Source organism: Tyto alba, unplaced genomic scaffold (assembly GCF_018691265.1).
Source record: "Tyto alba isolate M040663 unplaced genomic scaffold, T.alba_DEE_v4.0 Super-Scaffold_13, whole genome shotgun sequence".
In the NCBI taxonomy this organism is placed as follows: Eukaryota; Metazoa; Chordata; class Aves; order Strigiformes; family Tytonidae; genus Tyto; species Tyto alba.
This window is the reverse complement of record NW_024881275.1, coordinates 11,660,751-11,687,209: the sequence shown is the minus strand read 5'-3', so window position 1 is coordinate 11,687,209 and position 26,459 is coordinate 11,660,751. Positions and strand designations below refer to the sequence as shown.

Here is a 26,459-nt window from a genome sequence, read left to right as displayed (position 1 = left end):
TCTGATATCTGTTCATGATCACAACTTTTATAAGAGATTTATGTTAAAAACTCTTATTGAAACCTAAGACTTCAGGTTTTACAAAAACAATTTTAGTCCAGTTTTGAAAGCAAATATTCCAATTAGCCTCAGTGTCCCTCTCTAAAATGAAGTCAGGGCAAAATGTAATTTGGACAAGTTTGAATAGGAAAGTACAGCATAGATTATTATCTGTCAAAGTCAAAACACCTGTGGTGCAATATTCAACAATTTTTATTTACACAGTGGAAATGCATTCTAGGAATTTTCTGGAAGGAAATATACCAAAAGATGTTTTGCAGTGGTGAGATACAACTATTTCCTACATATTTCTAAAACCAGTACGGGCTAAATAATACAAACTACAATGAATCTGAGGTTCCATATTTTACTAGCTATTGAGATGCAAAAAGTATACATATTTTGCTTTTTAAGAAAATGTACTTTCCCAGCTTCATAAATTACTTCATAAATAACCAGTGTTATGGTTCTCCTGGCAATTACAACCATTAAACAGATTTGGAATATCAACATATGGCAAGTCCCATCCTTTAAGATAGTTCAGTGATTTTCACATTAGCATGTGGAGTTAAATGCTACTCAGGGCAGCACACAAACTTGTGTTCTAAAAGGCAGTTAGATATGAGCTTGAGTTGTGGATTTTTTTCATGTGCTAGCACACTAGAGTTTTTTAAATAGGGCATGTAAAATCAGCAAATATATCCTGCAAGCTTGGCAATATGTCTGTTTTACTACTAAAACCTCCACCATTTACTAAAATAACTACATTGGTTATTTATTGGTTATTGACAGGGATGATACAATACCATAAAAAGTATCCATTATGAATAACAAAAACAACAAATGAAATAGATGCCACAGATCAAGTATTCATGAATACTGCATCCCATTACACCTCCTCTTATCTGTAGCAACAAATGGTCTTTCATACAAACAACTGAGTACATTTATCACACCAAAGCAAGTCATTGTGTTCTCAAAATACATGCGCTAGTGCATTACACTGACAAGTTCTGGCAATATAGGTATTAATCGCTTATGCACAATCCAAGAATGGTAATGGAAACATCAATGAGGAATTAGATAAAGCACTTTGATTCTGCCAAATAAGACCTGCATGTTGCACACTAATACCAAAATCAGGCATGTAAAAATTATCACACAGAGCTAATGCAGAAAGATCTGGAATTCTTCGTTGCATCTTTTAAGTGTAAAATAATTTGCTCCGCGGCTAGCAGCTAGCTTGCAAAGCACGCTAATTCATATATCTCTGCTTATGCTCACGGGATGAGGGAACTCTTTAAAAGCATAACATTCACAAAATCTGCTTGTATGTAGCACAGTATCTTTTTCACCAAAAAGTAAAGAAAAAAGGGGGGAAAAAAGAATAAAGTTTCAAGAGCATTTCAGTTTTGCTATTAAGACAACTTCAAGTCTACAGAAAAAATAGATGTATCGTTGTGATAAATACCTGCTTTATCTTATAATTCTCCATCAAAACTACATGCACAAGTAATAAGATAGGAAGTGTAAGTGCTGATAAGTGTCCCAACGTCTTTTCCTAATGTCATGCAACTAAGGACTATCAGAGCATGCCTATGGCAACATATGCTTGCTGTTACTACTAACCAGGAGGTTAGAAACATGCTTCTCCCAGTCTATACCTGTTTTTTTCAGAAAAAAAAAAATATCTATGCAGCTGCTTCGCTGTGACAAACAAATTTTGATACAGAAATCAGATTCTTCTTTACACCAGCTCTTCTGCTGTTCTGACTATTACGGTAAGTGTTCAGACTGAAGATGACATTGCAAGCAGTTACAAGCTTGGAAGAGCAAGGAGGAAAGAAATGGAGAAGCATTCATGCATTATCCTCCAAAAGCATGCATATAATGTTATCTCTACCCTATAAGCAAGTTTATCTTTAATTGTACTTTCCCCTTTCATTGACATTTCAAATTGTGCAAGTCTAATTAGAATGTGTCAGATCTATAACAGCATATTTCCATGGCAAATCTTCAAAAAAAAAAATCAAGATGATTGTACATTATGTAAAGATCCAAGGCCTGCCTTTAAGGGAACCAGCAAAACCGATCAAGGAAGTACTGATTACACCTCACTTTCTTACCCTAATCTAAGCTACCAAAGCCAACTATCAAAAAAGAAGAACCCAAAACAAGCCCAGTATCTGCCTTAACTATCATAGAAAACTAAAGGAAAAAAGGGACTTCTCCCCCAGATCTTGCTACTATTCTAACCAACTGGATAGCACTTAGATATCTATTCAACAACTGAGACAGTGTTAAGCTGTGAATTATTGCTAATGATTGTCATTAGAGAGAAAGAACAACAGCTAAAATCACTCAAATTGCATTGAGTAGTTCTGCCAAATCATCAGATTAATCTCTTTGGTGATTTGCATTATTATCAAAATTGATTAAATAAGCATCCCTGAACTATTTATGCCAAAAAGCTTCTCTAGTGGCTTTAGGACACTATTTCTTCTGTATCATGGAAGTGACTTCTAAAATTCAAGAAAATTTCTAAAATTTTATCTTTTAGAAGGTAACTACAAAACATTTCTAAGTTTCTTATGGTTTTGTTACAGCATGTAGTTATCCTACCATATCAACAAATAAGAGCTAACACCCTTAAAACACTTATTTTCAAGCAGTGTTAGGCAACTAGTGTAAATCTTGGATGACTGCCATTGACCATTCTGATGTGCAACATTTATTGTACTACCTGTACCAATGATATAATTTCACAAATACAGCTTTTTGACAACATTTTGAATTTGCCCAAGAATACTCCTCAAGTTACAGTTTCAGATATTAATTTGTCTTGAATAGGACTTTCTGATTTCCATACAAAATTTACTGTACCTAACAAACAGAAATGTATGCAAAATTTACCCTTCTACAAATCTGATATGAAGCCAGAGCATAAATGCAACATAAAAAGCATAATGATGTCATTGTGTATTTATCAATAAAAGTGAAGGTTTCTTACCTAAATTAGGAGCTATACATGGCTGTGGCTGCAGGTGTCGTCGTCTGTAGCCAGAAGGAAGGTCAATGCGAGTGAAATCTCTACTTTTTTCATTGTTGTACCTTACTGTAAGGTTAGCTAACCTGGAGAAATCAATACGTAGGGTGCAGCATGCATTGTAGATACTGTGGCCATCCAGACACTGAAAAAAAATAATTATGTTTTCAGAGATGAAACATAGTGGCAGTCACCACTAAGTTTATTTTCAACATGTAATTGTAACAAACTGTAAATTCATCTTCTGTTTTTAAGGTGCTGCTTTTAAACACCAAGCAGACAATTATACTGCCACTATCCTTACCTAAGCATCCTGTGTAGAGCAATATTGTAGTCCCCTAATTATTGAGTACTATATTGCCTTGTACCAATGGATAAAACATAGCTTTAAGCATGACTTGTCTTTCTAGATGTGCTTCTAATCTTGTCTCCCACTCAACACACAACATCAGATGCTATTAGTGATACTAATTTGGTGATTTTTCTTGTATGGAATTGTCCCTTAGATAAACTGGTGAAGGGTCTGGAGCACAAGTCTTATGAGGAACAGCTGAGGGAACTGGGATTGGTTAGCCTGGAGAAAAGGAGGTTCTGTGGAGACCTTGTCCCTCTCTACAACTACCTGAAAGGAGGTTGTGGCAAGGTGGGTATCAGTCTCTTTTTCCAAGTAACAAGCAATAGGACAAGAGGAAGCAGCCTCAAGTTGTACCAGAGGATGTTTAGATTGGATATTAGGAACAATTTCTTCACAGAAGGGGTTATCAAGCATTGGAACAGGCTGCCCAGGGAACTGGTTGAGTTCACCATCCCTGCAGGTATTTAAAAGACATGTTGATGTGGTACTTAGGGACATGGTTTAGTGGTGGGACTTGGCAATGCTAGGTTAACAGGCAGACTAGATGATCTTAAGGGTCTTTTCCAACCTGAATGATTCTATAAAATCCATCTTTTTAAGAGCAGCTATGCTTAGAAAGATCACTAAAGTAGTACTTTCTGCCTATACATCATGAAAAAATCATGATGGATGAAAGTGGAAAAAAAACACTAAAAAGATACTGGTTTGGTATAATTATTTAATATAATTTAGACTGAAATTATATTTTCTGTGAAGTCTTTAATAAGGTATAATTTATTATTGATACTATTCTTTGAGAAAATATGCTATTCTAACAGACTATAGTCTGTCCTGGGTTTGACTGGGTTAGAGTTAATTTTCTTCCTAGTAGCTGGTACAGTGGATTTAGTGTGAGAATAATTTTGACACCAGACCGATGCTTTAGTTGTTGCTAAGTAGTGCTGATCCTAAGCTAATGATTTTTCAGTTTCCCATGTTCTGCCTGATGTACAAGAAGCTGGGAGGGAGCATGGCCAGGACAGCTGACCTGAGCTAGCCAAAGAGATATTCCATACCACCGAACACCATGCTCAGTACATAAACCGTGGGGAGTTGGCCAGGAGGGGGTGGGTTACTGCTCAGGCATCAGGCAGTCGGTGGTGAGCAACTGCATTGTCTTTTCTTGGGTTTTAGTTTCTCTCTCTCTTTTTTATCATCTTCCTTTTCATGATAATTATTATTACTATTGTTATTATTTAATTATTAAACTATTCTTATCTCAACCTACAACTTTTACATTTTTTTCAGTTCTCCTCCCCATTCCACTGGGAGCAGGGAGGAGTGAGCAAGCAGCCATGTGGTGCTTACTTGCTGGCTGGAGGTAAACCACGATAAATCCCAACTACCTTTACTACTTTCCAATATATACTTAATCTCTAAAACATATAGTGAATTTATTTACTGGACTAAAGTGCTAGTAGCAATAGATAAATATTCTGTACCTTTAATTTTGAAGCAGAGAATGAAGTCACTTTCAATAAAGATTTGGAATAAAAGTTCTATTTAGCTTTTCAGTAATTCTTTGAAAAAACTGAATGCTAAATACCACTTAATACTTTCCAGAATCTATTTCTCTGTGTACCTTCTATGGAACTTTCAAAGTGATTTATTTAATCACTGATATTTAGGTGACCACATAGGTTAAAGAGAAATACAAAGTGTCTCGGGCTTAGTTTCAAGTAAGTGAAGTATTTTATTTTCTGTCTTTATTTTACACTTCACAGTTAAAGCGTTATAACCTGATGATTTGTAACACTGCTGTCTCTTCTGCAAAAATCTCTGGGGTCTCAGCTCTCAACATTTAATTATCAAATTACTCCTCACTGAGGAAATTAACAATATTTTCTAGAAATGAAAAAAAAATACCTATTATAAGCAAACTAACTCAAACTTGTTTTGAAAAAAAAAAAAATGTATTGGGTTTAAGTAGGAAGGTTTTGGTAGTGGGGGAGCTGCCACACCTCAGTGGGAAGAGACCAGGGGCTGCTCTATTCTGAACAGAGTGAGTTCCAGCCAGCTCCAAAACAGATCCAGTGCTGCTCAAAGCAGAGCCATTCAGAACTCTGGTGGCACCTCTGTGATAACATGTTTAGGAAAGGGTAAAAAGCCCTAGGAAACAGCTGAGAGAGAGAGGGGTGAGAAAAATGGGAGAGAAACGACACTGCAGACACCAAGGTCAGAGAAGGAAGGGGAGGAGGAGGTGATACAGGAGCTGGAACAGATTCTCCTGGAGACCACCACGGTGAGGCAGGATGTCCCCCTGCTGTCCATGGAGGTCCACAGTGGAGCAAATACCCACATGCAGCCCATGGGAATGACCTACATTGGAGTAGTTTGTGGAGGACTGTCTCATGGGGAAGACCCATGCTGGAGCAGGGGAACACTGTGAGGAGGAAGGAGTGGCAGAGACCAGGTGTTACAAACTGACTACAACCCCCATTCCCCATCCCTCTGTGTCGCTCATCAGGAGGAGGTAGAAAGGTTGGGTGTGAAGCTGAGCCTGGAAAGAAGGAATAAGGGTGTGGGGAAAATGTTTTTACTTTTGGTTTTGTTCCTTACTATCCTAACTCTATTTTTAATTGGGAATAAATTAAATCAATTTTCCCTGAGTCAAGTCTGTTATACCTGTGATGGTGAGCAATCTCCCTGTTCTTATCTCAGCCCACAAGCTTCTTTATCTCATTTTCTCCCCCTGTTCTGTGAGGAAGGGGAATGAGAGCAGCTCGGTAGGTATCTGACAGCCAGACAAGGTTAGCCCACCACAGAAAATACATCTAAGGTAGGTGAGCTTTTCTTCATTACTGAGAATGCACATTTGAAAAATCAGGATACAGATAATTTCAAATTAAGAAGCTTAAGGTGAAAACATTGATCACTTGAATTCAACAAATAAGTTGTGGCATTCATATAATCTCTGGGCATTTAACTACACTACTCTTAGTATTGAACCTCACTGAAAATATTCAATCTAGTTTGAAAGGCAAGAGTCTCTTTGGTCAACTACAGTTACCATTGCTCATCACTACTGACAGCTCTAATTTTTGTTTTGGTAGAATTATGCAGGTCTTGGGGTATATGCTACATATTTATGCTTGCAGTTGATGATAGAGTGATATCTTCAATTAATGAGGGATGTCAAAGTTATTTCTGTGCAGCAAGAGTGTTAGAATGATGAGAAGTCATGAAGTTATTGACCAAGCCATCCCTAATGTTCCCCATTTACCTGGGAGAAAAAAAAAACAAACCCAACAACAACAACAAAAAAACCACACAGAAAAAAAAAAAGCAAACTGAATCAAGCTGAATACTCTACACTTACCATTTTGGCATGAAATGCATTAACTGGATCATCATACTGGAGCAAAACTTGGAGATTATTGTTCTTAGTGAACATGACAATTTTCAAGACATTTCCATATCTAGAGAAAATCTGAGAAGGTAAAAACATTGATTTTCAGAAACAATGAATAACTCACGCACACTACAAACTAGTATTTAATACTTCATATAAATTTCTGAAAATTCATTTCTTTTGTGCGAGCTAAACAGAAATTGAGTGAACTCAGAATTCCATTTCAATTAAAAAAAAAAAATTAAGAAGAGGCTACAGAAGATGAGGAAGATGGATAAAATTTCCTTAAAGATTTAGCAATGACTGTTCAACTAAGAGCGGGGGGGGCAGCCCAAACAGGCATTTGTCCCATGTCTCCAGAGAAATTGTGGATAATCAAAGCTGAGGTTTGAAAAATGGACTTTCACAAGCCAGTTGAGATGGGAACTGCCTTTCAAGGTATCTATTCAAGATATCTATTTCAAGCTATATTTAGTGTCCAAAATTACATCTTAAAGAGTTCGTGTGACTCCAAATTAATTACACAGACCCACTGTCCAAACTAGAAGACAAAAAAGGAAAGAAGAAAGACGAAGACCTAGTTTGAGACCTACCCCTCTGATTTACAGCTGAATGGTGTTTGATTTATTGTAAATGCAAGCATTACAGAAAAAAATTAAAAGGTTGAAATTAAATATATATACACTCAAAATGAGTGTGGACACTACATGATGGTGTCTATACAAAAGCAAAGCCACAAAGAATGAGGACAAAAGTATGGCTAAGACATATATGCAAGTGCAGAAAAACTGTCCAAATTAACAGTGGAAGAAGAAAGGTGAGTTTGGGAAGTACTAAGGGTTTTAGAACAAATTGTTAGAATTGATGCAAAGTCAAGGTAGCAGAACTTTCCACACAAGTATTAAGACTAGAATGGAAAGAAAGGCTGGAGATAAAGACAAACATCTCTTGCCAGACTATTAGGCCTAGAATCATGGATACAAGACACACTGTCCTAACCCTTTGCACTCACTTTTCAATCTCTCAGACACAAGCTTTTTATGCTGCAGTCATCATTTTGTGGTAGAAGACAGAACAGAAATCTTTTTCACAGCAATTTAAAATTAGCCATTGATTTCCTGCTCATAAAGCACTTACTCTTAAGAAATTCCTAATTACAGCTTCTGAACATATGCTTTTTCATGTTTATCCACAAGACTAAATAGAGCCTTTTAAAATAATTAAATTCAATGTATATGTGGTTTTAAACCTAAAACCCACTTATATATATATCAATTTTATTTCTGCAAAGATAACACTGAATATTCTATTTCTTATAATAAATATTTTAAGGTAAACTGTGGTAAAAAGAAAAAAAAAAAAGTGTTAGCTTCTTGACAAGTAGTTATAACTTACAAAATACAGTCAAAGCTTTGGCTGACAGCTTGCCTCCTAATGTTCCATATGATGCTATACTTGCCAGTGAAAAGTTTCATTAGCATTAGCCTTACTACACTTACAAAGTAATGTTACATTGTAGCTATCAGGCATAAAGTGCTGCTTTGATTAGAGGAGATGTTAAGAACTCCATGTAAGTAATCTTTTCAAACATTGCTTAATTTTCTAGATCTACTGGGGAAGTAGTTGAGTGAGGGTCATTGGGCAATTCAAAGATCAAAAATATATTTCTACTGCACCAAAGTAAACGTAAATTAAAGTAAATTAACATGAATCTCCTCTTTCATTGCCTGCTTAGTGAAAACCAAAAGCAGCAAAACAAAAAACCACACAGGATTAGATCAAGGAATTGCTCTTGCACCCTTAAACTAGTACAGCTCCCATAACCACAGAAGTTTGTTCTCAGGTTATTCTGAGCACACTAATAATCCTAAACAATTGATAATATTTCCATGATCTTAATAATGAGTGAATAATACTAACAGATAAAAACAAAAGTTTAGATCAGGCAAATTGCTACATCAAAGTGACAACTACTATACTAGTTAATCAGTATCATTGTGGGGGGAGATACAGAGAAAGAGGAAATATTAAGAGGTAAGAGGAAAAACAAAGCATTGGTAACAGTCAACTCTGAGATACTAGTAGAGCAGCAAAAAACTTCGTCCAAGACTGCAGGTTCTTGTGAAAACATCCCAATTATTTTAAATCTCATTAATTCAAGAAATTCATACTTGAGGGGTGGTTTTTATTGTACTAATTTAATAGTAATTACAAAAGCTTCAAGTATGAAACCCTTTACACTATATGAAAAAAGTATTAACAAATCCTTTCAGGCACAAAGAAATAGTCTTATAAAGTTATTATTTTTAAACTTATAGTTCTCAACAGCACAGCACAACCTCTAACAAGAGCTATGGTAATGTCTTTTGTAGCTACAGCCCACCATTATTCCAGTCTTTCTAACAGCATTCTAACAGTTGTTGAACAATTCTAAAAAACACTTGCCCAAGCAACTGTATTTGTATATTGCATCACATTATTAAAGTGAATATAAAACCCTAAAATATAATCCAAACAACAGAAGTTACTCAGAAGAAAGAATGCTAAAATATTAGTCCACAAGTTTACAACAATCACTATTTCACTAGTTAATCATGTGGGCATAAATTAGAAATAACACCTGTGGCTGCTTCCACAGAAACCAAGAAGCTAAAAGAAATGAAAGACAACATGAAAAGCTGAGTTCAGAAGCTTTCTTCACTTTTTTTTTTGTGCAAAAAATGAGTCAAGCCTAGACCTCTAAATTGCAATAAATCATTTTAGAGTGACAGTCCTCAATCAAACGATTAAGGATCCAAGGTACTTTAGGAAAAAAAATGGTTTTACAATGGCAACATTGGAACAGATTTTAACTACCTTTTTTTTTTTTTAGCAATCCTTATTACCTGATGCAACACTTCTAAAGTAACAGGGTAGAACACATTGTCAATCATGATTCGAAGAACAGGACCGTAAATTGGAGCACATGCAGCTTCAGCACCACGAGCACCTGTATCAGACAGGTTTCCAGACTCCCTAGGATTCGCAGCTTGCAATGCACCTTGGGCTTCCTGAAATCATGACACAGCAGACACCACAATTAACTTATGCAGATACAAATTACCCATCTCTAAACAGAGTTCTCTTAGAAAGAAAAGCATGTAAAATGCACTTTAAATGCAACTTAAAAAAATGTGTTCCCTTTATCTGATTATCAATTCAAATCCTACGTTAATAGGTAAATCATACCTGTTCCTCCCCTTGTCCCTCCCCTAAATGAAATCAGATCGTACTTCACAGAATGGCTTTTTTAGTCACTGTTACTGCTTTGTAATGCCATACAGACACAATTCTGCTTTGCTTCAGTAAGATTTCATCATTCTAGATATTTTCCATCAAATCAGTATGACAGTATTGTAATAAACTAAAAATCAGTCAGTGTACCAAAAACTATTTGCTCTACTTTATTAGGATTTCATTCTCTTCAAGAACTAAGTTTTAATGGGGATATGCTTAAAGGGGCATACCCTGTTCTTTTTTCTGAGCCAAGCTATCAACTGAAAAAAACACCTTCAAATCTCACTCCCTAGACTGCCTCATTGGGACTTTAGAAGTCTCTACATTTGCTTTTGATGGACTTTCCTCAAAAATGTCTTCAGACAACCACTGAGAACACTGTGCTCTCACTATCCCAAATGTAGTGCTGTGACTTAGAGTCATGTCTCAGTAACACTATTTAATTGGAAGATGGACTAAACATGGCACATGGTAAAGATGTTACCCAGTTTCAGAAATATGTAACCCTGAAAAACAATCTTTACTTCAGGCCTGAGCCTAGACACTAGGTCAGTAACAGCGTTTGCCGTTCTGCTGGGATCTGTAAAATTTAAATATATCTCGAATGTAAGAGTCATAAGTGAAAAAAAGTAGACAATGTTCTTTCTGTAGAAAGAGAAAGTAAATGTCATGCTATGAGTTGAAAATAGTCTGAGAAATGGATACAAGGAATCTTATTCGCAAATATGAGAATAGTTTTTCTAAGGCTGTTACATATACCACAATCTTAAAAAAATCTTGTTATTTTATTTGGTTTTGAAGATAACAAACCAATCCTCCAATCTTGGATGAGGAGAGACATAAATAACACCAGATTGACAAACTGTCAAGATTTCAGTAACTTCTGTGTCAGCACAAATGAAAAATGAGCACTGATTTTTGCACCAACCACTACTTGCAATATTCTTATAGAAAACACAACCATGATACATAAATTATATAAGATATGTGTATCTAAATGGTAGGTCAACTGTACTTCATCCAGGAATCCAAAAATCCACACAGATTTCAACTACAACATGATGGTTTGTATACTTTGATCTTGTTGTGCAAAGAATACTTCCTTGTTTAGAAATTAGAATTTAAATGAGTCACCTGCAATGTTCAATTCATATTCTTAAGAAATCAACTTTTTGTACTTCAAAAATACAAGGAAGTAATTCATTCTGGTGTTTGGCATGAAGTTGCACATAATACTGATGTTTTATCAGTGAAAATACCAATATTTTCCATATTTAACCATATTAGATTTAAGATAACACTATTAAGAATAAGCTTGAACACCTTAAAATGATCATTTGCTATTCTTGAGTTTGGCAAGGCCTTGAAGCAGCACCAACAATACAAATCTTACACAAGCAGGTTATAAGACCCCTTGCAATAGCACCCATATCTGATAAAGTAAAAAGCTGCAAGGGCATGTGTGTTGTCCACCAAGACTCCCAGATCCTTCTCTGCCAAACTGCTTTCCAGCTGGTTGACACCTGTGTACAATGGTTCCTGGGGTTACTCCTCACTTGCAGGAATTGGCATTTCCTCTTATTGAACTTAATGAGGTACCTCCTGTCAGTCTGTTTCTCCAGCTTTTCACGGTCCCTCTGAATGGCAGCACAACCACCTGTATTTTCAACTGCTCCTCCCAGTCCTGTGTTGTCAGCAAACTTGCTGAGGATGTTCTCCATCCCATCATCCATGACATTAATGAAAATGTTAATTAGTACTGGACACAGTATCAACCCCTAGCGTACTCCGCTAGTGACTGTACCCCAGCTGGACTTCATGGCTCTGGTCACAAGCATTTTAGCCTTTCAGATCACTTCACAGTCTACTTATCTAGACTGTATTTAATCAGTTTGTCTATTGGGGTGTTATGGGAAACAGAAGTCTTACCAAAGTCAAGTCTCAACCACCAAACCATCTCACTGTAGAAGGCTATCACATTGGTCGGGCATCATGTTACCTCCTTTTCATAAACCCATGCTGACTTTTCCCAACCACCTTCTTGTCCTTAGAATGTTTGGAAGTGGTTTCCAGGATTAGTTACTCATCTTCACAGGGACTTAGGTAGGGCTGATCAACCAGTGGTTCCCTGGATCCTCTTTCTTGCCCTTTAAGACAGGAGAGAGATTTGCTTTCTCCAGTCCTGAGGAATCTCCTCCACTTGCCATGACCTTTCCAAGATTGTAAAAGTGGCCTTGCAATGACATCAGCCAGCTTCCTCAGCACTCACAAGTGCATCTAATTAGGACCATACACTTTTGTTTATCCAGTTTGTTTAACTATTCCGTAATGAGATTCTTCTCCCTTCATCAAGGCTTTCCCACTATTCTCAGTTGCTTGATATTCCCATGGGAAAGTCTTAACCACTAAAGACTGAGAAGCCATCCACTGCTTCAGCCTTTTCTATGTCCTTTGTCACATAGGCCCCTGCTCTATTCAACAGCAGGACCACATATTCCCTAAACCTTCCTTCTGCTGACAATACACTTTGAGGAGCCGTTTTTGTTGCTGTTCACATTCCCTGCCAGAGTCAACTCCATGTGGTCTTTGACTTTCCTAACCACATTCCTACATGTTTAGATAATGCTCTGTATTCCTTCTGGGACACCTGTCCATGATTCTGCCTTTTCTATGCCTCTTATTTTTGAGTTCAGTCAGGAGCACCTTGTTCATCCAAGCAGTCCTCCTGCCACATTCACTTGCTTTCCTGTTCATCAGGATGAACCATTCTTGAGCTCCTCCACAGTAATTTTACAGATTTTGAGACATCTCTGTCTGAAAGAAGTTACTGCTTAGATAACAACAGAAATAACATCTATCAGAATTTTACTATTGGTATAGTGGAAAGTAGTCTGTTTTTTTTACAGACATTACATTTTTTAATGTTGTGGTTTAACCCTGGTAACCTGCAGAGCTGCTTTGTCACTTCCAATTCTCTGCCCCAACAGGATGGGAGAGAGAATCAGAAGGGTAAAAGTGAGAAAACTCATTGGTTGAGATACAGACAGTTTAATAGGTAAAGCTAAAGCTGCATGTGCAAGCAAGGCAAAATAAGGAATTCCTTTGTTACCTCCAGTCAGCAGGGAGGGGTTTATCCATTTCCAGGAAATCAGGGCTTCATCGCATGTAACAGTCACTTGGGAAGAAAAATGCCATAACTCCGAACAACCCATCTTCCTCCTTTTCCCCCAAGGTTTCATTGCTGAGCACAACATCATAGGGTATGGGATATCCTTTTGCTCAGCTGGGGTCAGCTGTCCCAGCTGTGTCCCTTCCCCACTTCTTGTGCACTCACACTGAAAGGGCAGTGTGAGAAGCAGAAAAGAACTTGACCCTGTATAAGCGTCATAAGCTACTATGAAGAAAATAAACTCTATCCTAGCTGAAATGAGTACACCACCAGTGCAATTCCATCCTGTTAAATGGAAATATTATACTTACAATCTGATGAGGTGTATCGATAAACTTAAGTTCTGTATAATTGGAAAACTGAAAATAAACAGGATGACTGTGGAGGACAGGCGGAACAGAAGCATAGGAGTCCACCATATTAGTAGCAGCTTCTTCAGTAGCCATTTCCAAAAGTGCCTGGAACAAATACATAGAATTTGAGTGTTGTTTTGTTTACAAGAGAGAAGAAAACATCAAAGCACTACTGATTCCCAATTCAACTCCTGCTAGAAAAAGATCATATGAATGTACAGTACAGATTTACTCAGCATTAAAATGCATTTATGCATGTTTGTTTATGGGGATATTTGATTTAATTTCTGCGATTTCTTAAAAGGTTTTACATTGTAAGTACAGTAAGTCATTAAAGAAGAGGTGGAATAAGTATGACGTATGGGAAGCAGTGCTGTTAAAAATACTGCACTACTAAAGAATATATTAGATTCCTGAATCCAAGAACTATGACTTAGGTAGCAGACCCAGATACTGATTGAAGAAGTAGAAACAGGACATTAAAGATCTATCAGTTTGTGCAAAGCATTTGACACTGTCCCTCACGACATGCCGGTCTCTAAATTGGAGAGACACAGATTTGATGAATGGACCACTCGGTGGATAAGGAATTGGCTGGATGGTCACACTCCAAGACTTATGGGCAACAGCTCCATGTCAGATGTCCAAGCAGCGAGCAGTGATGAGTGACTCCTAAAGCTTTGCTACTGGAACAAACACTGTCTAACATTTCTGTTGGCAACACAAACTGTGAGATTGAGTGCACCCTCCTCAAGTTTGCTGACAACCCCAAGCTGAGTGTTGCGGTGACACACTGGAGGGAAGGGATGCCATGCAGAGAGACCTGGACAGGCTGGAGAGGTGGGCCCGTGCCAACCTCATGGAGTTCAACAAGGCCAAGTGCAGGGTCCTGCCCGTGGAACGAGGCAATCCCAAGCACAAATCCAGGCTGGGTGAGGGGTGGATTGAGAGCAGCCCTGCAGAGAAGGACTTGGGGGTACTAATGGATGGAAAACTGACTGTGTGCCAGCAATGTGTGCTGGCAGCCCAGAAAGCCAACCATGTCCTGGGCTGCATCAAGAGAAGCGTGGCCAGCAGGGCCAGGGAGGGGATTCTCCCCCTCTGCTCCGCTCTGGGGAGACCCCCCTGCAGTGCTGGGGCCAGCTCGGGGGCCCCCAACAGCAGAAGGACATGGACCTGCTTGAGCAGGTCCAGAGAAGGCCACTAAAATGATCGGGGGGGCTGGAGCAGCTCCCTGTGAGGACAAGCTGAGAGTTGGGGTTATTCAGCCTGGAGAGGAGAAGGCTCCAGGGAGACCTTATAGTGGCCCCTCAGTGCTTAAAGGGAACTATAGAAAAGATGGGGAGGGACTTTTTATCAGGCAGTGTAGCAATAGGATGAGGGGTAATGGTTTTAAACTGAAAGAGAGTAGATTGAGATTAGATGTAAGGAAGGAATTTTCCCCTGTGCGGGGGGTGAGGCACTGGCCCAGGGTGCCCAGAGCAGCTGTGGGTGCCCCCTCCCTGGAAGGGTTCAAGGCCAGGTTGGACGGGGCTGGGAGCCCCCTGGGCTGGGGGAAGGGGGCCCTGCCCGGGGCAGGGGGTGGGAACTAGATGGTCTTTAAGATCCCTTCCAATCCAAACTGTCCTGTGTTTCTATGACTATATTAACCCAGCTCAGTGCTCTAAACAGTTTTTCAATTAAATTAATTGTTTTTACGATTTCAGTGTTTATTCATGATGTGAACTACACTATCACATCACAAAGGATTAAAAAAAAAAAACATAAGAAATTTATTTCACACTAAAAAATTAACATGCATGTTGATTATTTAAGCAGGCAGGTTATTTTAAGACATATGTCAACATCAGTAGTGACTATGTTCTTTACCATCTATGTATTCTTATATAAGTTGGATTTAACGTTTAATAACATTAATAACAACTAGATTGTTATTTAATCCAGAAGTATATTAAAAACTTAAAATAAATATCAGGACATCCCTTCACATTTGACAATATGAAAATATTGAACTATCAATTAAATATTTAGACACGGTTGCAATTATTTCATCCAAATGCAATACCAAAAGGGTCATATCATGAACCACACCTTTGGCCTTGCTCTTATAATTGAAACATTGAAAATTACATACCTGACTTTTTCCTTTCATCATCACTAAGTTGGTTACTTTGCCAAAAGGGCGGACTAATGAAATGACATCATCTTCAGTAGCCTCATCTGGAAGTTGACGAATATGAAGGACACGTGAAACGGGTCTTCCTCTTTTAGATTTCTTAGGTTCATTCTGGTTACCTAATATGTTTCAGGGAAAATGACAGACAAGCAAACAAGACAAACTTATTGCACAGTATAGATACCAAAACATGAGAGAAACTAAGTCAATGTCAGTTCTGAGACAGCACCTATAGCTCTTCAATTCCTAAGAAAGGGCAATTCATTTATAGCCAAAGGATAGTTTAAGATCCCTTCAGCTATTTCAAATCTCCACTGCAAGGGGAGCATGTAGTGTGTTTGTTTTGGTTTAGGTTGATTTGTTTGCTTATTTTCTTGTTTTGTTTGGGGTTTTTGGTTTTGTTTGTTTTGTTTTTTAAGTCTTACAGACAGAGAGGGCAATAAGTTCCTCCCAAATGCCCCTGTAACATACTTACAAAATGTTAATTACACATATGATGGGCAAGTAGCAACTGGGAGGTAACCTTTTATTATTACTAACTTATCTTCCTACATAGTATGTTTCTTAATTAGATTCAGTTGGTATCTCAAATAGGTTTTTAAATTTAATTAAAGAAAGCCTGCTGTCCCACATGATTGTAAGTGTTAAAAAGTCTCTGAAAAGAATAGGCAGCGGTAAGGCATGAAATCCATACAGATTCTGAAGATTTCCACTTTGGCAAACTGTATTTTTTTTTCTTAACATATGCCTGTTTGGATCCTGTAACAGGTAAGTGACCACTGATTGCATTTCAAGGAGATGACTCTGAGTCCTTGAGAGCACTTTTATGCCGAACATCACATCTGGAATAGGCATATTTTTATAGAAGCTATCACAGTGGAGTAATAACTTAAAGTAGTAAAAATGGAATTCATTAGCCAAGCTACAGATCCCAGTAAGAGATTCTCCTAAAGCAAATTAGAGGTTTATGAGACTTGTTGAAAAAAATATTCTAAACTGAGAGAAGACAGCATATTTCATGGAAATTGTATTGAAGTTTAACTTAAGTGATATTCAGTTAGAGGAAGAAACAGTATTTTTTTTTACTCATGTGCCACAGCTTTTCTCCCACAAGAGAAATAGCCTTAACACCTCATGTGTTATATTCAGCCTTCCAAGGAGAATCACAAAAGATTAGGAAAAAGTATCTATAAGCGTAGTAAGTAGTTTCAAATGTTGCTGCAGGTTTTGAGTACAGTTTAAGTCTGAGAAGCAGTTCACACAAGTAATTCTGTATAAGGATCTTCGGAGGGAGTTTTTTGCTAGTGGAAGACTGTAAAACTCAACATCAGCTGATCTAAGCCCCAACTACAGCACACTCATAAGTCAACTTAACTAACTCCCCCACCTGCAAAACAGAAAAGTCTGTTACGCATTGATTTTTCCATCAAAAAGTTTAAATAGCATCATGTTCTCTATGTGAATTCTGGAAAATTAACATGTGGCACACTTGTTGGGGATGTGGCTTTAAGACAAACAGATATGTATTAAATGCCTATTAGTACCAAGCCATGACAGGATATATTACTGTTAAAGCCTAATGATCCATCCTATTCTTTAAGTCTACTTTTCAGGTTCAAAATAGACAAGTCCTTGACTATACTGAAGTTGACTAAAGAAAGGAGGTATCCTGGTTTGGGCTGAAACAGAGTGAATATTCCTTTTCAGGGCCTAGATGAGTGCTGTGTTTTGGATTTAGCTTTGGGTTTGGTATGAGAAGAATGCTGATAGCACACTGATGTTTTCAGCTGCTACCGAGACTCCAAGGACTCTCCGACTCCCCATGTCCTGCCCCTGCGCAAGGGCACAGGGAGCAGGGAGGGAGCACGGCCATAGCACCTGACCCAAATTGGCCAGTGAAATATTCCATATCATGGAACACATGCTCACTACATGGAGGAGGGGTGGTTGGGAAGGGGCTCTCTCTCTCTCTCGCTCGCTTCCGGGATTGCGATCGCGGGATCTTGGTATCTCGGGGTCGCTGGCCGGGAACGGGCTGGGGATTGCTCAGCGGGTGGGGAGCAATTACGCTGTACATTGCCTGTTTATATATTTCTTTTTGTTTTCCCCCCTATGATCGTCATTGTTCTCATTTTATTGCCATTATTAAACTGTTCTTATCTCAGCCTGCGAGTCTCCCTTCACCCCTCTAATCCCCTCCCCCATTCCCAGGTGGGGAGGGGGAAGGGAGGGTGACCAGCTGTGGGGGTTGGTTGCCAACCAGGCCCAAACCACGACAGCCTTTTTGGCTCCCACCCCTGCCAAAACCTAACAGGAATTTTGCTTTTTGTTTAAGATGAGAGACTCTTGCAGAAGTAATACATTCTGGATTCTGGATCATTATCAGAGATGACAAGATGGAGCTAAGTGGCAAGCACAGCATTTTCTCTCTACATCTTCACTGAGTGTTACAGGAGTTTTCAGGTCAGGCATTCAGCCAAAAAGGTCATTGCTTACCAGAACAGTTTCAGCCTGTGTACATACAGTGTGCAGCCCCTACTTCACTATCTACCCATTAGCAAACATATCAGCTCTAGTTGATCTGGCTTCTGAACAGTGACCAACACCTCACCTAAATATGCTATTAAAGTGTTTTTTCTGCTGTTGTAATTATATTAAGTTTTGTGGAACTTTAGCTAAGTCACTAAATCATCAATAAATGCTATCACTCCTTTTATCCCAAGTACAAAGACCTCAGCATTTTTTAAACCATGCGTCTTTTTCCAGCTATTGTTTGATACTAATTTTGATGCAGAGTGATAATCGTGTTTTATTCTGGCATCTAAATTTCAAAATTGATTCAACAATTCTTTAAAGTATGCCCAAAGTGATCAGCTCTTCTGAATTTTATAGTCAATTGGGTGAAAGCATAAAATGCTTTCAGACAAAGCTAAGAGATGCCTCGTGAGCAAAGTGAAATTTGGGGCCTGGTGTTACAAAGGGAAGTTCGTTACAATCATGATTTATGATTGGTACAGATATACTTCCCAAGTGAGTGACCTCAGATCAAGAAAACCAAAACAGTTTAGATATGCAACCCAACAGGTGAAAAAAACAATGCAGGTGAAGCAGTGGTATTAGGTAAAGAGAAGCATCTTAATATAGGTCATATAAACCCCAAATAAAGTATAGAATTATCAATGAGAATTAGAGGGGTTTTGGATTTATGAGGAGAACAACATGTCTATCTTATTTTAAAATTTAATATCAATTAGACACCCTGGACATCACTATGAGGGATCAGTGGTTACACTCATAGTTAATAAGAGTCACTTGAACTCAATAAAAATTTATATTCCTTACTAGGTGGTTCCTTCACACAAAAATACCATCTACACAGGCCTGAGACATATTTCAGCTGTTACATTACTGGTGATAAGTTAATGCTGTTTCAAGCTGAGAAGCAGCCTCTTGATATGACATTGATTAGATTAGCAGAAATATGAACAATCTGACATATGCAAGTCAAAGAAATTAAAAAGAAAAATTTTCAAGGTAGCTCCTCAGACTCTTCTTCCCCTTACTCCCTATTGGAAATACAGCAAGTCAGTCTTAGATGTTTATCAAGAGGTCCATCCCTTGCCCCATTATAAAATCAACTATTTGGAAACCACTGCTAACAGAATTGTCTATCATGTTAGTCAATTTACTTAAAGTTAACTTATGCAGCCATGAGCCATTAATGCTTCAAGTCCACATAAACTAAAGGAAGCAGTCCCATGTTTCTCTCACTTTCTACCTTTTGTCTGATCTAAAACTACAGACAACAAAATACACTTACTGTGTCTTTCTCTGGTGGCTATCTACGATGCAGTTACAGCATTCATGGATAAGGGAAGAGCAAATGATGTCATATACATGGACTTGTGCAAAGCATTTGACACTGTCCCACATGACATCCCTGTCTCTAAATTGGAGAGACATGGATTTGATGGATGGACCATTCAATAGATAAGGAATTGGCTAGATGGTTGCACTCAAAGCATTGTGGTCAACAGCTCCATGTTCAAGTGAAGACCAGTGACGAATGGCATCCCTCAAGGGTCAGTACTGGGACCAGCACTGTTTAACATCTTCATTGGCGACATGAACAGTGGGATCAAGTGCACCCTCAGCAAGTCTGCTGACGACACTGAGGTGTGTGGTGTGGTCCACACACTGGAGGGAAGGGATGCCATGCAGAGAGACCTGGACAGGCTGGAGAGGTGGGCCCGTGCCAACCTCATGGAGTTCAACAAGGCCAAGTGCAAGGTCCTGCCCATGGGTCGAGGCAATCCCAAGCACAAACCCAGGCTGGGTGAGGGGTGGATTGAGAGCAGCCCTGCAGAGAAGGACTTGGGGGTACTAATGGATGGAAAACTGACTGTGTGCCAGCAATGTGCGCTCGCAGCACAGAAAGCCAACCATGTCCTGGGCTGCATCAAGAGAAGCGTGGCCAGCAGGGCCAGGGAGGGGATTCTCCCCCTCTGCTCCGCTCTGGGGAGACCCCCCTGCAGTGCTGGGGCCAGCTCGGGGGCCCCCAACAGCAGAAGGACATGGAGCTGCTCGAGCGGGGCCAGAGGAGGCCACTAAAATGATCAAGGGGGCTGGAGAAGCTCCCCTATGGGAACAGGCTGAGAGAGTTGGGGTTATTCAGCCTGGAGAGGAGAAGGCTCCAGGGAGACCTTATAGTGGCCCCTCAGTGCTTAAAGGGAACTATAGAAAAGATGGGGAGGGACTCTATCGGGGGGTGTAGTGATAGGAGGAGGGGTAATGGTTTTAAACTGAAAGAGGGTAGATCTAGATTAAATATAAGGAAGAAGTTCTTCCCTGTGCAGGTGGTGAGGCACTGGCAGAGGGTGCCCAGAGCAGCTGTGGCTGCCCCCTCCCTGGAAGGGTTCAAGGCCAGGTTGGACGGGGCTGGGAGCAACCTGGGCTGGGGAAGGTGTCCCTGCCTATGGCGGAGGGCGGTTGGAACTAGGTAATCTTTAAGGTCCCTTCCAACCCAAACCATTACATGATTCTTGGCTCATGGAATGGGGCAGAGCATAAATTTCTTTGTATGGCAGAATTTGTTTAACATGTTTGAAGAACTATGTGGCCATGGTTTCACACTGAGCCATCACATTGCTTAAATAGACCCACTTTCCTTATCCTGCATATTTTTATCCAATTTCCCACCTTCTCCCCAAAAAGCAATCTGTGCAGATATGTAGAGAACCAGATCAAAAAAGCTTGGTGAGGCTGCTCACGGTGGCAGTAGAGAATACAAAAGTAATACATTTACAGAAAACACACACTGTTGAAGAACGGTGATAATCTTTAAAATCTTTTTTTTATGTATACCTGTTTGTTGAGTAGAATTGCTCATGGTGAAAGTGTTGTTACTGACACCGGAAGGAAGAATCTCATCAAGTTGGCACTGAAAAATAAAAGACAAAATTACCAGTAAAAGCTGTTACAAAGATAGGGCTTGATATAAAAGCACAACAATCCCTGTAATTTATTCTTCCCAAGATCACCCCTTCTATACACTTTACCCACCACTGATGTGAACATATTTTTCAGGAAAAAAATGCCAACAACACAACTTTTCCTTCTGTCTCAAGATGCTACTGTATACTTAAATGCAACATCTAATTGTGGCAAAAACTGCAAAATTATTTTTACATTAAGAAATAAAAAAATGTAAAAAACATTTTAAATAAATTCCAATTCTAATAGTTTTCAGTTACCACCAATTAAATCCATTTGCAATAAAAATACAGGCTAATGTAAAAAGCAGCCATTCGGCTGAGCAAAGGACTACACCATATGTCATATAGCCCAAGTTATGCTCCTTTGGATGGTCACATTTTCAATTAATTAAGCTTTGTCAATGAAATGGTTACTAGATGTCTAACATATATCACACTATTTAGATGGATACTGGAATGTAACTAATACAAAATCAGTATTAATTTTTTGTTACTAGAAGTACTTGGAGTATGTCAGCATTTAGGTATTGAACACCCGAAGAGCATATTTTGATTGTAAAATGTGTATCTTGCTAATTAAACAAAAGCAACAATATGCACAGCTAGTGAGTGTTAGAAAGTACTAAGGATGGACTTTTATTAAGCCAATCCCTCCTTTTATTTACAGGGGAGAAGAAAAAACTCACTACTGCTGTAACTCCAGTTGTAGGGGCTTTTAGCTTGTTTAACTTAGCATTTATTCAACAGAAAAAAGTCTGCATTTTTTAAGAAGTCTGTGAAAAAACTTGGAGATTTAGCACATTCAAGTCTGGCAGCAGGTGCCTTTTTTGGAAACTTGTAGCTATTTTGTGGTTTCATTATAAACCCTGGCCCCAAATACATCTATTATCATCTTGACAGATAAGTTAATTTCAAGGACTTAACATGTGTTCTCACTAATTCATATTTAAATTTATATGCACTGATATTAAAAAAACAACTGCAACAGACTTTTTCAGAAAAAAAATAATTTTCCAGCTTCTGTTTTCAAAAGTCCTCTTAGTTGATTCAACTCAGGATTCAAATATACATCTTAATACAGAAACCACCATCTACTATTTTGACAAGCTATGTACTTAGTTTTTGCAGAAGTAAGGAAAATATGTAATGGCAAGATTTTTACAAATCAGTTTAAGTTGTCGAGGTATTATTCTACAAATGAGAAAAATCTGTGGATTATGAACTGTTAGACATACATATTAAATGGAATACTATAATTTACAACAAAAAATATTTATTTTCAACTTAAATTTTTACTGACTACATCAACTTACAGCATTAGATAGTTTGTAAGTTTGGTACACAAAAATGCAACTGATAAATTTTATACTGATTTCTGAGCAAAATTCTTAGATGGTACCACAGAAACCACTAACTGAGGATTTACAACAGAACACCTTAATGAGCAGACAGATCTTAGAAACAAATTACAAAGACAAGAACTTACTATCACAGATCATATCGAAAGTATATAAATCAATCATAACCTGAAAGATAATTCAGCTTTCTTACAAGTTCTAGCATATTCCAAAAGAAAATACATGTGACCTTTTCAAGAAGTATTCATCCTTTCTAGCCAACCTCATTACTACAGTTTCACCCAGCAATAATATTGCTTGTGGGCTTGAGCTGTAAACCAATGAAGCAATTCCAGGTTAAAAAGACACACACACAGAGAAACACAATTCAGATCACCAGTGATCTGTATTACAAGTCTCAGTAGAACTGCCCTGTATCCACACAATTGAAACTGTAGCTCATTGCAGCACAAAATGAACTGCACCGGGACAGGGGACTAAAGCAGCTTCAACAGCAGAAAAATTATACCACAAAATTATAGCCTTCAGTCATGACACGTGCCTGTACGTCATTATCACCATCTCCTAAAACAGCTCCCTAGATTTTGCTTTTCCACTGACAGCCATTAACCTGGTAACATAGCAGCCAAAACACAATAAAAGCTCTTAAATGCCAAGCTCGACTAGTTGACTGTTTTACTTGGTCTAATAAGAGACTAGTAAGGCTTTGAGCCTCTTTCAATACAGGGAACAATCATCATTACAAATGTACAACTGTCTTCATATCTTCAGTTTAATACAAAGAGGATTTTTAAACTAATATACTTTAACTGTGCTTACGTTTAAAACAACAACAAAAAAAACACAGTAAAACATTAAATCAAGACATCATAGAAAAATTGGCCTGCCACAGTCATGCTAAGTCTAGAACCCCTATTACAAAACTTAGTTTCTTAAAACCATAAGATTTTGATTTGACTGAAACACTATTCCAATTTATAACTTTTGATACCAATACTAAGTTATGTACTTACTCATACAATTGCAGCATATTTATTCATTATGACATGTCCACTGGAAGGATGTGGCCTAAGGGAGATGCTAGAAACTCCACCATTTTTGCAGGTGAATGACCAAATTATTTCTGAAGTACAAGAACACTATGAAGATGCTTTTGAGCATCTCATCATTTATCTATCAGTGTAACTGATAAGCCTTCTCAGTCATTGATTGAAAGCAAAACCAAATTCAATGCTAAAATATTCTAGAAGTATTCAGAGATAAATTGGCACCATGACAGTTCTCATGTAAGTTTAAGTATAACGTGCATACGTTGGCGATATTCTACATTAGTAAAGGAGATGACATATGCTTCAGTGTCCTTCCACCCCTATTCATACAGAATCCATAAAGAAATAAAGTTCAAGAAGCCTGTTTGTTCAATCTCCTTTCTCAGACAGAGATGAAAGGTATTTTTTAAATCATTTATAACATGAAGTATTTAATGTGGTGATAAAGATCTGCTACAGACTGCACTGGTAAAAGGGCTGGCAAGGCCTTGTGGGCTGAAAAAGTCCACACAAGTTAGTGTAGTCTAGGTAGCGTGTTACAAAATCCTTACTGAATCTTTCTACAGAGTCTAGAGAGTCCCACCATGCCCCTAGTTTCTCTCTGTATACAAGTCTCCAGTTGACTACTACTTAGTTATTCACTGTTTAAGTCCAGCTCAGAAACAGACAGAGCAACCAAATCCTGCCTACACTTGCTATCCTGACATCCTTCTTTGCCTGCATTTTACAGACAATTGACAGGCACTTCTGTCAGCAAGAATGCCAGCTTACACTGCTCTTATGCCATCACTACTGCTTCAGTTTTCACAGCACAACTGTCCGAGATGAGACAATTACTTAATCCAAGTGAGCTGATTAAACCAGTTCACTGTGGAGCCTCTCAAAGGTGAAGAGGCATGCAGGACAAATCAGCACAGCAGCCTAAACTTTCACTGATAAGTACATCTTCCAGCACAAAGCTACACTCAGAAAGCAGCACCATAGTTCTGTTTGAGTGTCAGGAGGACTGTACCAATTATGTGGTGAATATTCCTCCTTCAGACTTGTGGTAAATGTAGGTAAGTGGAATTATTCAACACAAGGACAGCTACCAGCCCAGGGCTGGAACACCCTCCTTTGTTCCCTTACTCACCCCATCATTCCAAACACATTAAGGTCTTCCTAACATGTTAAGACTGATTTTTCTTAAACCATAAGATTTCCCACCTCTCATTTCACAAGAATAATTCTGCATTTGTATGGGACTATTAAGTGGTGATAGGTATGGTAAGAGCAGCAGAGCAACTTACAGCTAGTTCATGTTTATTCTCTCCTTTATTTATTGAGTAGGAATTAGACACCAGTTCCTTGGAAATCAGTTTGATTTCAGACATTTCTTTAGAAATAGGTAAAATTTGTAATGCCAAGTAACCAGTCCAGTAAGGAGCCTTTACAATGGGTAGCATTCAAGAGGTTAATGAAATAAATTATTCTTCTGTATCTACAACGGTCAATTTACCTGATTAAATAAGGCATATTACACAGATTCAGACTACAGCAACAGATGTCTTGAAATTACTTAAGCTGTTCTATGATTTTGAAATTTCAGATAGTAATACATGTTAATGGTCCTGCAATTCAAGTATGTTCAATGCTGCACTCAGAGCAAAGAGGTATAGCAAACATCTGAAAGTCAACAACTCCAGGTTTCTGAAGTCTTAGAGTCACATATAGTCATAAACAGGAAGGTAAGTCTAGTACTCTGAAATGTTTCTTTAGAACATGTCCATTTGTCAAAACTATGTTAAAGTATCACTTCTAGAACAAATTAATCCTATAAAAACAGCCTTTTTAAAAATTAAAAGGCTATGTAAACAAAATTACTTTTATTTTCCCCAACTTTCAACTGCAGTATTTTCTTCCTCTCTTCCTTGTTAGTCACAAGTTCTTCAGTACAGTTCAATTCATTACAAATGGGATAGTCTCTGAGAAACTTATATATCATCTGAAATACGTATTGTTTGTTTTCCTAGAATATAGCTAGTCACCTTTCTGGACTATTATTTCTTAGTCAACAACCAGGAAGAATATGATCATAGCTTTTTATTATGAGATAGCTAGAACAACAAAAAGCGGGGCCCAATTTTAAGGGAAAATAATTATTTTTAAGCGCCTTTCTCCCTGCATATAAATTAAAGTTTTCTACACTTTTCTACAAGATTCTATATGTCAACAAATGAATTACCGTTCCAAAAAGGGCACAGTTTGAAATATGACAATTCCAATCTATACCAGTGAAAAACTGTTGTTAAAAATAAATGAACTCTTCTAATGCATACCTTATTTTTATAGAATCTGATTGCGAAAAAAAAGTTAAATGACACAAGAAGAGTAAAAATTTCCATTACCTTCTAATTCTGCAATAAACTCTATAAACACCTATTACATTCCTTCCGTCTTCCACCAACCACGTTCACAATAGAGATACAACTCCTACTTCCAAAATGAGGATTTAATGTGAAGTACGATGCCATAGATATCAAAATAAAAAGATTTCAAATGAAGTAGAGGTAAGCATAGGGAAATAAAATCATGTATTTATATAAAAAATAAACTGACTTCACAAAGAAAAAGCTGCCACTTCAGTAAGCTGAAACAGAAGGAAGCTATAGGCAGTGATCATAAAAAAAACCAAGACTCTAAACTAAATATGTAACAGTTTAAGAAAATAATATTTTGAGAAGAAAATTCTTGCTTCCCATGCATCCAAGAA

The 26,459-nt window shown here is 38.1% G+C and overlaps 1 protein-coding gene across 1 annotated transcript in view; it reads right to left on the bottom strand.

Annotated features, from left to right (window-relative positions):
• PTBP3 (polypyrimidine tract binding protein 3) overlaps positions 1–26,459 on the bottom strand; it is a 42,301-nt gene that overhangs the window by 8,685 nt on the left and 7,157 nt on the right. Inside the window, exons 2-7 of the mRNA XM_032993007.2 lie at positions 21,170–21,245; positions 15,764–15,924; positions 13,588–13,734; positions 9,717–9,881; positions 6,799–6,909; positions 3,050–3,230 (exon numbers count right to left, since the gene is read on the bottom strand). Of these exons, the coding sequence (XP_032848898.2) occupies positions 3,050–3,230; positions 6,799–6,909; positions 9,717–9,881; positions 13,588–13,734; positions 15,764–15,924; positions 21,170–21,194 (790 nt within the window). The 5' untranslated portion in view covers positions 21,195–21,245. The remainder of the gene's footprint in view (positions 1–3,049; positions 3,231–6,798; positions 6,910–9,716; positions 9,882–13,587; positions 13,735–15,763; positions 15,925–21,169; positions 21,246–26,459) is intronic.